This window comes from Lepisosteus oculatus, chromosome 2, assembly GCF_040954835.1.
Source record: "Lepisosteus oculatus isolate fLepOcu1 chromosome 2, fLepOcu1.hap2, whole genome shotgun sequence".
Classification (NCBI taxonomy): Eukaryota; Metazoa; Chordata; class Actinopteri; order Semionotiformes; family Lepisosteidae; genus Lepisosteus; species Lepisosteus oculatus.
In genome coordinates, this window is record NC_090697.1 from 48893806 (window position 1) to 48907402 (window position 13597).

A 13597-nucleotide genomic window follows, 5' to 3' on the forward strand; every position below is an offset into this window, starting at 1 on the left:
TCTCAATGCTCAGTTTGTACAATGTCTTGCAAATAGGTTCAGTCCCTTCCAGCAATGTCACATTTTGTTGCATTTCAAATGTAAACATTTTTAAAATCCAGTATATAATCAAAACCTGAAAGTGCAAACCCTGTGCTTTCACGGGAGAAATCCCAGCAAACTCAGCACAAGTAAAAAATAAAATACGGTTGAAAATTTCCCTTATAATAACTTTGTGAAGTTCTTGCAGTTATGATGTTAGGGTTCCTTCTGTGTATGCTGATTGTATGTTTCTTGAGCTTGCAGGATTCTCCACGTTCACTCCACATTTTCGCTCTGCTTCTTTTCAGATGAGGTTTATGGAAACAGCTTGATTTCCTCTGTGATCGACAGCTGTAACTGCTCTGACTCGAGCGACATTGAGCTGAGTGATGACTGGGTGGGAAAGAAATCTCCAAAGATCTCGAGAGGCAGCAAATCACCTAAACTCCCAAGGTATGCGATTCTGTTCATCAGAATGAAGAACTGGAGTGGGTGGCATGGTGGCACTCTGGTTAGCAGTGCTGTCTTTCAGTACTGGGGCCCTGGGATCAGTGTCTGGGGTCTTTATATGGGGTCTATATATTTGCCTTACCGGTATGGGCTCCATCTCCCCCCAAACCCTGTTTTGGATAAAGAGATTATAAGATGGAGTGGGTACTGTAAAATTGCCTATTTTAGACTCATCGCAACTAATATTTTTTTCCAAAAAATCTCTCTTGTGCGAGAGTGTTGTCTTTAAAAATTAACAGTTAAGTTTGTCTTCCTTTCCCACAGAGAACAATACAGAGAAATGCCTCAGTTATTCATTTTGTATATCTGTTGTATATTTGGGGTGCGGTGTCCCTCTTAATGTTATCTTTCTTCCTGTGTTATGCATTTGTTTGATAAGTTTAGCTAGTTTCCTCACACAGTGACTTGAGTTTATTGAACAAGAGTTGTGTAATGATTGAATCGTCCTCCAGTAAGGAAATCTTGGGCTAAAAAAAGATTCAGCTTATTTCATCAGCTGTGATGAAACCAAGAAACAGTAGAGCAAGAACATAATAAAAGCAGACAAAACTAAAACTGATACCTTGACATAAACAGGTTTTCAAGTCTGGATTTCTTAGGGACAATAAAATACCAGAGATGTATTCATCTCATGTATTCAGATGTCAATTATACATATTAAATAATATGAATAACATAAATACACTTCAATATTGCATGTCACCATCTGCACAAAATTTAAAGCTGTGTTTCTGTCAGTTCTTGATGTCTTAGTGCTAACCTCATATTTGCTGCTGAGTTTTCTGGTTTTTGAAAGTTCTTCTCAATATAGACTGTTTTGTTTTTCCTCTTACTGCTCTTACCCATGGGTAGATCTGCTGGGTGTTAAGACATTTTGGTGAACAAAAACGGGGAGCAGAAAGCAACAGAAACGCAGCTCATTCAGCCAGTCACTGCGTGCAGAATTTCTTTTTCATTTATTGTATTTCCTAACAATATTCTACCTAAAAAGTGAACTTAAAATATTAGCACAGTATTATTATAACAACAATTTTGGGTGGTTCTTTGCCTTACATTCAAATGAGGTATTCTCAGATATATTATAGACAATTCTGAAATTTGGAGATCCTGATCCTGCTTAAATTGAATGTTTATTGGTCTTCCAGCTGTAAATATTGTAGCACACTCAGTACGTGCCCAAGTATGCTTTGGAAACACAAACTGAATATTGTTTATTGCTTGGAAGAATGCCTTCAGCTTTGCTTTGTACCAACAGGATTAATATTGAAGCTAGAAAATCTCCTAAACTATCCCGGGCTGCACAGGAGATATCCCGGTCACCACGGTTACCAATCAGAAAACCTTCTGTTGGATCTCCCAGCCTGGCTCGTAGAGAGTTTCCTTTAGAAGACATCACTCAGGTATTGTGTCATTTTGTATGACCAAATGATTGGTTGTTCTCTATGCGTTTTCATTTAAAAAGCACAAGTACTACTGAAGCTTCAGATTCCTACTTTGTGATGAGTTCTTCTAGTCCATTTCGAGATTAATTTTTAAATGCTCTTGGCATTTTTGGAATGTAGAATTGCCCCTTATTTTTGTTAGACCCACGATATCTTTGGAAAAGAGAACTGTGTGTTTTTCACATCTCAGCTGTCAGCAACAAACCTTGTGAACGCACACGGGAGAATAAGGGGCTGCAGGCAGATTCCTCCATCCAGCCATCCTCAGAGCTGCCTGTCTTTTGACACATCAAAAGCAGAGCAGCCTCGACCCACAGGTCCAGCACTGACTGCAGAATACATGCGTCTCTCACCTACAGTGCCTGGGAGGCCACAGGGGACTCTGTATCACTAAGAGCACAGAGAGCCATGGTCAGCTGATCCCACCCCACCATTGCCTGCACTCAGCCAGTTGTTTGGGAATCACAGTCACAGTCGGCTATTAACACAATCCACACTCGAACCTGTGACCTCAGGGCTCAGCCTGCTCCCGGGCTAGCACCATTATTGCTTCAGATGCTTCTTTTTTAATATTGTTAAAATAACATTTAATAATGTTATAATATCTTCAGCTCTTAGAGGTTATTTTAAAAAATATGTAAAAAGTATTTAGGTTGAATGTTTTTTTTTTCTATACAACTGTGTTCCAGACTGAACCTGTGTCATAATTGTGAACTAATAATTCCTTTATGCAGGTTTCATTTAGGTTCGGTATGCTCCACTATATTAATTGTTGATGCTTTCACTTTTTTTATAATTTTACACAATCCTGTAAAAGAACATTTTTAATTTATCATTACCAGTTGTGAATTGTTATTAACATTGTAATTGTTAAACAGAAGGTGTGAAACTGCTTTAAATATAGAGTGGAACCCTATATTCAAGTTCATATTGATCTTTTGACTTAATATGCATCTAAAAATTCATATATTTATATAAATAAAGTTCAATTTCAATTAAAAACACAATTTCAGTTTGCTAAGCATTTTTTTTAGTATGATTTGCTTCCAAGTCTGATTTTTCCCTTTGCTTTTACAGCATAATTATCTTGCTCAGGTCACTTCGAACATTTGGGGAACGAAGTTTAAAATCGTAGGACTCACGTCCTTTTTGCCAACTAGTCTTGGGTCAGGTAAAATTTCATTTCAGCTCTTACAGTGCTTTGCTCTTCTTTTGGTACTTTGTAAAACAACTTAATTATAAAAATTAACCCTTCTGTAGAATGTGAGGAAAAATAAAATATTGTAGAAGGCAACCGTCACAGGTCCAGAAAACATTTTTTAAAATTCTAAATTTCAGGCTAGGTAAGGGATATCAAGGAGGCAAGATAGTGATAGTCTTAGGTGTGCGAATACATTACATAGGGAATAATGTATAACAGAAGAAGTATGCCTTTTACTTACTGATCTTCAGAACAGTTTGCTTGCTTGACTTTACTTTCAGTCACTTTTTTATTGCGGATCTTCATGAGGGTAAAATGTTTGCATACTGTGAAAGCAACACATTTTTTTTATTACCTTTCCAGTTGTTTACAAGACAAGTTTGCTGCATCTCCAGCCCAGACAGATGACCGTTTTCCTGCCAGAAGTGGTTAAAGTTTCCATGGACTACATCAACCTTCCTGTATTCAACCCCAATGTGTTCAGTGAAGATGAAGATGATCTGCCAGGTACACAAAAATACACTAATAATTATCAATTAGAATGCATGAAAAAAACATTTGAATATTATTTAACAAATAACTGAAGGTAGGTGCTATTTATATATTATTTCAAATAACAAGGAGCCAATGTGCAGTAGGCCCAAGATATAAACACTATACCATCATTATTGATAAAATGATACATGCTTTAGCTGCTTTTAAAGTTAAACTCTAAGACCATGGCGGAAATGCATGTTTGATCAGTAACTTCATGAAAAAGCCTATCGGTGCGGCACTGAACTGTTTATAACTTGAAATCAGATGCAGAATGGAAGAATCATTACAAGTGAGACGAAGCTATTTGGCTCTTCTAGACATCATTGATACCAGGGCTTCATCCAGCTGTTTCTTGAAACCAACTGAAAACAAATGATTAAAAAAATAGTTGAAAAAAAATATGTGGCATAATAAGTGGCAGATACAGCATTGTTCATGTGCCAAAGTGTCGGTTCCCTAATCTTGATGCTCGGGATCCGTTGCTGTTAGCATCTTTAGAGAATCAACAGTTTTTCTTTTCAGTCTTTTGTATTGTGGTAATGAGCCGATGAAGACCTGGTACTTCTGTGCAACATTTGCAGCTTGTTTTTACTGTAGATGTTGTATTTGTATATTACCTTGCGTCAGTACAAAATAAATATTTTCCCTTTATTTTGTCTTGCTGCAGTCTGTGGTATGCATTTTATAGACACCTTATGAGTGAAAAAATGACTGAATATATATGCAAACCGTTAGCAACGTGTGACAGAGTGAGTTCATGGTTAATTAGAAGGCAATTATGTAGCGTTGTACGTGTAAATATCATAACGCATGTACACACCTCCAATATATCATGTTAAGCCATCATGAATGTCTATCAGTTATACACTTAGCTTCACCATTATCATAGTATTCGAGAAATACAAAACAATTTTATGCAGTTGGGAGGTTCGAAATTGCAGCTAAATCGATTTTTTAATAAGTATTAATAAGAATAAAAGTGTTGTTGAATAAATTTAAATAAATATCAAAAGCTCTGTGGTATTGTAAATTGGGAGCTGAGAGCAATAAAATTAAAAAGCAGTCTAAACTTGAATGCTAAAAAACTAAAAAGTGGTAACATCATAATTCACTCCCACTAAAAAAGCAGAGACATATTTTTAGTTTCTGATAGAGACATTTGAAAGAACATCCTGCTCTCAGTGCCAGGAGAATCCTTGCTGCACTGAGCAGATGGCACAGTGTAGGTTTGCATTTGTTACTGAACTGTAGTGTTGGGGTAGAGATATTTATAACTGAAAAGTTCCTTTGGAGCCCTGCTTGCTATTAATATTGAATCACATTTTCTTGCACATTCTGTATTCTTCAGTTAATTAATTCTGCCATAACTGCTCATTGACATGAATTTTGCATTCCTGTGTTGTATCATCATCCCATACATTTTGTAGCAGTCAAACATGTCCATCTTGTCATCCTACATCAGTGTGAATGCAGATGCATCTGTCCAGGACCTATGTGAAATCAAACAATGTGTTCTGAAAACCTGTTATTTTGCTTGTCTTTTGCAGTAACTGGACCTTCTGGTGTGCCCGATGACAACCCCCCTTGCACGGTCAACATTCCCATTGCTCCAATTCACAGCTCTGCTCAGGCCATGTCCCCAACTCAGAGCATTGGACTGGTTCAGTCCTTGCTGGCCAATCAGAACGTGCAGCTTGACGTCCTGACCAATCCCACCGCAGCAGCAGTAAATGTAGCGGCGGCAGCGGCGGTTGCGGGAGTCTCAGATCACGGCCAAGAAAGCATGATGACTAGCCAGTATCCAGTGTCCAGCAGGTATACTAATCCAGGCCAGGTGATCTTTGGAGGGTTGGAAATGGGACGCCTCCTTGTTGGACCCCCTCCCTCCCATCATCAGCAGCAGCAGCCACCACAGATGCAGATGCCACAGCCTCCCATACCTTCCAATCCGCCCCAGATTCCAGTGCACCAGCTGCCCCCTACAGTGAGCGAACACGGGTCAGAGATCAGCCGAGATCACGAGCACCTGCAGAAGGGCAAGCCGCTGCGGTCAATCCCTCAGCTTGCGGATGGGGATGCGGTGGTCTTCAGTGCCCCGCTGGAGATCCAGATCAGTAAGATGAACCCCCCTCCACCATATCCAGGAACAGTGGCGGCGGCCGCCGCAGCAGTGGCGGCGGCGGCGGCGGCGGCAGCAGCCTCTGCAGCCAACAGCAACAACCCCGCTGCTCCCCCTGTGGACCTCTGCCTGAAGAAGAACGAGTTCTCGCTTTACCCTCCAGCCCCTCAGTACCAGACCCCACTGGGCTATGAGCGAATTACTACCTTCGACAGTAGTGGAAACGTCGAGGAGGTCTGTCGACCGCGCACCCGGATTGTCTGCAACCAGAACATGTATGCTCTGCAAGGCCCAGGCAGCTCTGCCACCCTAAGAGTCACTTCCTCCGAGAGCAAAAAGGTACAGCTTCCCTGTGCGTCAGCCACGCTCAACCGGCTCACGGTTCCACGTTACTCCATACCTAGCGGTGACCCACCCCCTTACCCTGACCCTGCCAACCAGACAAGTTTGGGGAGGAATCCTGGCCAACGCATAGACAGCAGCCTCATTCACGCCACTCTGCGGCGCAACAGCAGGGAGGCGGTCCTCAAGGTCTCCCAGATGATGGATTCCCACAGGACTCTCCCAACCAAGTCGAAAGTTAACAGCGCATTAGCTGCATCTTACCAACAGAGAGTGTCGACCGCGCTGTACACCTGCAGCCAGTGCAGTAATAACAGCAACAGCACTGCTGGAACTACAGGCGCTGGGGGCAGCGGCAGCAGTAACAGCAATGGCATTACGGGCGGGAGCATTGTCCGTCAAGATTTTGCAGCAGGCAGCGCTGCTCAACACAGCACGGTCATTGTCCACTCCAATAGCACCTCACCTCTGGCTTCCCAGTCGTCCTACAACTTGCTGAGTCCTCCGGACAACTGCAGGGACAGGACAGAGTACATCAATTCTGCCTTCACTGAGGATGAGGCCCTTAACCAGCAGTGCCAGCTGGAAAAATCTCTCCGGCACCTGACTCTTGGTGAGGTGGGTCTGGCTGTAAAGCGGCCGCCTCCCTATCAGTGGGATCCTGCAGCCACTGAAGAGATCTGGGTCCCTCAGGAACGGACTCCACTGGGAGCCCCTCCTGGGACTCACAAGCCTCCTCCTCTTATCCTTAACCCAGCCCAGCACTTAGATGTGTCTCGGCTGCCATTTGTCCTCTCATCTAAATCTCCCACCAGCCCAAATGCCACTTTCCAGGCGGGTTACCAGATTGCCTTACCCTTTCCTCCAGGAGCTGGTTACAGTGGACCCCAGCTTCAGGCCATGCCGCCTCCTCCACAGCCCTGTTCACCTAAAGAAGTTGTGGCACCTGTCCCCTTCCCACAGCAAGAGTCTGCTATGGTCCTTCCACCTGGTTATCCAGCTAACCTGGCCAACTTGGCCTGCTGTCCACTGCCACCCATGTACCCAGGCACTAGCTCCTGTGCTGGCCTTCAGCTGCCCCCCATAGGCTTGCATCCTTGGAACACTTACAGCCCTTGTCCACCTATGCAGAACCCCTCAGGGACCCTGCCCACCAAAGCCCACCTGGTTGTGGAGAAACCAGTTCTTTCTCCTCCCCCTCCTCCTGCTGACCTTCAGAATCACATGACCTCCCCTGAGGCCATGGACGAGGCAGGGGAAACCTTCCAGGAAGTGAACGAAAGCCCCATTCCCCAGCGTGCTGACAAGTTTAGCAAAAAGAGCCGCAAGAGGTTAGACAGTCGGGCAGAGGAGGCCAACGTTCCAGCTATCACAGAGGGCAAGGTGAAGAAGGAAGGCAGGGCTCTCGGCGACTTTAATTCTCTGATCTCCAGCCCTCGGCTTGGCCGAGAAAAGAAGAAGCCCAAGAGCCAGAAGGAGCAACTCAAAGCTAAGAAGCTGAACAAGACCAATGAGTTCCAAGACAGTTCAGAAAGCGAGCCAGAGCTTTTCATCAGTGGGGATGAGCTCATGAACCAGAGCCAGAGCAGCAAGAAGGGCTGGAAGAGCAAACGAAACCTTCGCACTGCAAGCGAGCTTGACGAGTTCAAATGCCGCAAGGCCAATGAGAAGGAGGACCGTGGTCTGGGCAGCGAGGACTTTGTCTATATTATGGCCAATAAGCAGCCTCTATGGAACGAGGCTACTCAGGTCTATCAGTTGGACTTTGGAGGACGAGTCACACAGGAGTCTGCAAAGAACTTTCAGATTGAACTGGAAGGAAGACAGGTATGGGTCTGTCTTTAAACCTTTTCATTTGTTTTAGAAAGCTGGAAATGAAAAGAACTGATCTGTTTAACATATATGTCTGCCTCTTTTTTAAAGCATGAAAAGGCTAGTAATAAATGCTTTTGTAAATCGTGCATACATATATTACTCAAATTATCCTCATTTCTTTTTTTTTTAATTTATGGATTGCTGCAACATGACATTACAGAAACCAGTGTGTTATCTGAATTGCTTTGGTTATCCTTCAGTGGAGGGAACAGCCTAGTTCTCTCTAAACGTTGTGCCGCGTGTGGCAGTGAGAAGAGGTGTTCATGAAGAAGGTGACTGTTGGTCACTGTTTTGTTTTTCCAGGTGATGCAGTTTGGTAGGATTGATGGCAACGCTTACATCCTGGACTTTCAGTACCCGTTCTCTGCAGTGCAGGCCTTCGCTGTGGCCCTGGCCAACGTCACCCAGCGCCTCAAGTGAAGAGTCTTGGCACCCAGCGGCCAAGGCAACGCTGCCACTCTTCTGAGGTCCTGATAAGAGCCAAACAGAAACAGTTCAAGTTCATTGTGCATTATAACAGAATGAGCCAAGACGGCAGGATTTCCATGCCATTTGCTGGCATGTTCAAAAGCTGTATTTCAAGTCCAGGGCTCACAGAAAGGTGGTAACAACCCAGGTGTCATCTCTGGGGATGTGGGCTTAGCTTACTGTGGTTGGTCTGCAATTAATATACTGCTCTAGCTTCCTAAAGCTAGTAGAAACAGACTGTCCTCTTTACAGACTGCCTTATATCCATGTTTTTGTTTCCTATTTAAATTGTTACGTGGGTTTTTTTCAGTCCAGTTTTTAAACACAACAGAAATACTTGAAAACTATATCTGGAAAAGTAATAGCTAATCCGCTAGAGCTTACAGGTACTACCGAGCACTGAAATTAATATCTGTAAGAAGCTAAAGAGAAATCTGAAGTATTTAGAAGAAATGAATAGATTTTTGGCTTTATTATAAATCTTATGCATTTTGAACAAAAAGGTCATATTAAGTCTTTAAGTATTTTGGCTCCACTATTAATATTTGAATTTGTTAGTGCCTAATTTAGTGCTAAGTATTGAGGAAGGCTACTGAACAGTTTGTAGGATTTTTACTTTCTGAATTTGAACATGAAAGTGGATTTCATTCATTAACGTTTTTAGTTTGGATGTTCATAGAAGTACTTGAAAAGAAAGATGCAAAGTGTTAAACATATGTGATAGCCTGCAGTTAGCATTTTTAAAGTCAATTTTTGCATTTAGATAGGAGGAACTTTTAACAAATTACTCATTGACTCCCAATAGTTCTGTGCATTAAAGTTCTTGTAGTACAATTTATGCGAACTATTTAAATGTATATATTGTTTAAATATTAATATTCTTATTGTTATTATTGATCTTTATATTTATGTAGCATTACTCTGTCTTAGTACCTTGTTTACACAGATTTTCAAAAGTGTATTTCATTTGGGAATCAGGAGGCTAAAGTATTTGTCCTAACATTTAACATTGACCTGAATGGCCTTCTCTCATTTACAATCTTTCTTATGTTCTTAAGATGTTGTTTTGCTTTTGTGTTATAACTTGTTGTGCAATTGCGTTAGTTTCAATTCACCTTTAAAATGCTGATCGGGAGGAGCCATCACTTATGGTGGGGGGGTTTTAATTGTGAGATTAACAGTATTACTAGTTTCCACATGTGAAGTTTTCAGCTCCTGTCACTTCTGTGAAGTGCTCATACTCTTACCAAGGGGGTCTGTAAGCAAGGTACAGGAAGTATTTTTGTATGTTTCACTTTTGACATTTCGTATCTTTTTTTAATTCTGTAAGCATTTGTTACATATCAGTAAATCATTGTAAGGATTACCAGTGTTTGGGGCTAGAGATGCTTTCATAATTGACCGTACATAAATGTTTTAACCGAAGAATGCAATGGCACTTTTCAGAAGTGCACGTTAGATCACACATGAGCATTTCATCCTTTACTTGTAGAAGGAAACCGGATGAACTGCACAGTGTTGTAAGTTGCAATTATTTATCCTGGCAGTCCAGAGTGCACGTTAAGCTTGATCAGCTCCGTATATGAGCAGACATCTAGTGCCAGACATGCAGCTGCCTGTTTTCTCCCTCCACAAACTGAAAAATCTGTGACATTGAATAGTAGTAAGATGGTCTGTCTACTTGAGGCAAAATTAAGAATGGAAATGCACTCTTGTTGACAAGACTCACGTTTACAAAGGTTTCTTTTTATAAATAGGGGTTATCAGTCAAACTGACTTTTGTATTCAATAACCTTAGCTAAAATTGTCTGAGATGCAGTCATTAATGCTGCATTAAGTTATGTCATTCAAAGAGGGCGGAAAGATTTATTTCTAATGTATAATATTGAAGCTGAGAAGAATCCTCTTTGCCTGCCAAAGGCAGGAATCGTGTTGGCTACATTAAAAAAAAAAGTTGTACTTCAGAAATTGTATTATGTGCACAAAGAGCTCTGGGAGCTATAAATAGTTGTATAGCCATGTGTGTAAGAACTGTACAGTGTGTTTACCCTGAACTCTGCCCATAAATTCACGAATGGTCAGCTGCTTCCTCCTACTGTTCAGTCCGGTTCACAAAACGGGAGACATTGCTTTATTTAGTTCTTTGCAGGCTTCATTACACTGTGGGGAAATGACACGTCGAAGTAAAGATTGCATTGGAATGAAAAGCCTGATAAGGGAGAGATTTCCAGTGCCTCCAAGACCTATAAACTACATACTCATCTGCACAAATATTGTTTTAGAAGGGGGTTATAAAATATTTGCTTCCATTTATGATTAGAATCACCCACACGTTCGGATCATTTACCTTGTAGTTGACATGTTTGGAAACGCAATGAAAACTGAGGCTTTCCACAGCCCCCACATGAGTTTGTATTTATTTTACTGCCATGGTGTGCATTGTGTAAATGTATTGCAGTGGAAGGATTCTGTCCTTGGACAGTCTGCTTTGCCAGCAATGTTTGCTCATGGATGTCAAAATGCCGTTTGTGAGTGCTCTCCAGATTTGCTCACCCTACAGTGCAGAGATGGATTGGTGAGCCGTACAATATCGACGGACATTAGTCGAATCAGCAATGATCTTATCTGATTTGTCTGGGCTCAGGGTTTTGCTTCAGGTAAGACATGTCTCTGAGCTGTGTTACTTTGCTGTAATTCTGAGCTAAATTACTTTGCTGTAATAAATAACAGGTCACATTGGCTAAGGATCAGTCAGTGTGATCTTGCAGGTTGAGTGTAACCTTTTCTTTCCTAGAAAAGAATATGGATAGTTTTTAATTCTGTTCTTTTTATTTATGCTTTCATTGCCTGGCATTGACAGTTTAGTTGTGCAATATTTTTAAAGGAATTTTTTTCACACACAATTTACATTTTGTCAGTACCTTTAGACAGGTAATAAGAAAAATGGGCAGACACTTTATCCATCCTTATGGTTGTTTCTATACAGTTTATTTATACAAGAATATTTCTGAAACTTAATCAATTCATTTTGGATTTGATGGGGGTTTCTTCTGTGTCAAAGAAATATGTGACCAGTTTATTGTGAGGGGTTGATGTTGGGTGTTATGCAAGACTAACTTGTAATGCAAAAGAAAGAAATTAGTAAATACAATGTGATTGAGCATAGTAGTTTGTGTGGTATCACAGGACTTGTCTGTAGAGTAAATTCTGTTGGTGTTATTTGTGAAATCAACAGATTTCATCAGTGTTTCCAAGTTTTGTGTTTTAATTAATTTGTAAAGATGCGTGTATATATTAACATATACATGCACATTTGCCTTGTCAGCACGAATGACAACCCCAGTTAGAGGCAATACTTGCTTATTAAGGTGAGTGTTTATAAAAAATAATAGAAACAGCACTTTCGTTAGTTCTAGATTATTCCATATTTATGGAAAAAATGACATCTTGCATACTTTAGTACCAGTTATAGTTTAAATACCATTGAAAACAAGCAACAAAGGCTCACCCATCATTTAGAGTTTGATTCAGTGGTTTGTATTGAAAATTACAATATTTTGCTTCTTATTTGTGCAGGTTTGGTTGATGTACTATATATATATGGTTGTCAAAAAATACTTGAACCAAAATGAGGACTTTCTTGTTTGACTTGGTTTCAGAACTTCTGCAATCAAGGTTCGTGGTGATAAGGCATGGCTTTTTAGTTATTTTTCTTAGTGTAAATAGTTTTACAGTTTTATACTTGTATTTTCCTAACACTGTCAGAAATGAAAAAAAAGATCTTTGTTAACTGAGGAAAAAAAGCATGGGTTTGCTTCTGCTCAAAAAGAAAGCAGTCACCTTAGTATATACTGGCAGGAGTTTGTGTTATTTTTATAAATGCATTGTTTCATACCATAGTTTTGAACAGACTTAAAAAGTCATCCAGTTTAGTTTGTGGATTGTTTCCCAAAACCAGTCAGACAGGTGAATTATGGTAGTCTTCTTCAGCCAGATGTTTTTTTTTCTTGTATAAGGCACTTGAAAGATGCCACTGTTTGAAATTGGGCCGACAATGTTAAGGTTTGTGCTGACTTTTTGATCTGTTTTTCAATTTTTAACACCATTTCTAACAAACTGGGACACTAAACTGCCCGGTTTGTTTCCTTACTTTAATTTTGCATTCTTTTTGTTCCCCCGGTTGTACAGCTGTTACCTTAAATGATACAAGTATAATTATTGTAACTGGTTTTTGCCAGGTTTTGTAAGTACTGTATTGACATGGAAGTAACATACTGCCCTGATGTTATTTTTAATTATTTTTTTTCTTAGAAGAAAAAATGGAGTTGTGTGAGTTGTCCAGCTGTTGCTTAATAAAATTTGCAGACTGAAAAAAAAAGCAGTTTTTGTGAAATTGGTTTCCTACATAATGAGATTCAATGGTAGATTATAGTAAAATTGTTCATTTCCTAGTGCTCACCTTACGATAAAAAGGCAGTCCTGATAATTTAAACTATATATCCATCCATTTTCTAACTGCTTCATCCAATGCAGGGTCACTGTTGAGTCATGCCTATCCCAGTAAACAGTAGGTGCAAGGGAGGACACAATCTGGAAGAGATGCCAGTCCATTGCCAGACACAGACTGACACAGACACACACACATTCACGCCCAGGTCAATTTTCCCAGAAGCCCATTAATCTACAAGTAAGTTCTTTTTGCAGAGTGAATACGGTTGAGCTGTGGACATTTTCTGCGTTCTCAACTACTGAACTCTGTCAATGTAGTCTTCGCAGTAGCATCCCTACACAGTAGTTTTTCCCTTGCCCAGTTGGAGGGATAGCCTGATCTGGGCAGTTTTTGAGAAACTTCACCATTTATAATGATTCATTGAGAATATTCTGTGTAAATTTGGTAAACACATTATGGATTGCTGCTTTGAATTCAGCCTAGAGAAGGGCAACTAGATAATCTTGTAGACTTTAAGGAATATCCTACAGTGACCGACTAAAAGAGTTGGAACTTTTTAGTCTTGAAGAGAAAAGATTACAGTCTCCATTGCACAAAGTATTACAATTCCTCAGTGGCATTGACAGTCAACC

The 13597-nt window shown here is 40.6% G+C and overlaps 1 protein-coding gene across 2 annotated transcripts in view; it reads left to right on the forward strand.

Moving 5' to 3' along the window:
• The window catches only part of LOC102697598 (TUB like protein 4), a 63745-nt gene extending 50858 nt beyond the window's left edge, over positions 1-12887 (forward strand). For both annotated transcript variants that reach the window (XM_015348506.2, XM_015348508.2), the window contains 6 exons: positions 330-474; positions 1787-1931; positions 3051-3144; positions 3538-3681; positions 5259-7999; positions 8351-12887. In XM_015348506.2, coding sequence (XP_015203992.2) covers positions 330-474; positions 1787-1931; positions 3051-3144; positions 3538-3681; positions 5259-7999; positions 8351-8467 — 3386 coding nt within the window. In that variant the 3' untranslated portion in view covers positions 8468-12887. The remainder of the gene's footprint in view (positions 1-329; positions 475-1786; positions 1932-3050; positions 3145-3537; positions 3682-5258; positions 8000-8350) is intronic.
• The last annotated feature ends 710 nt before the right edge of the window (positions 12888-13597 follow it).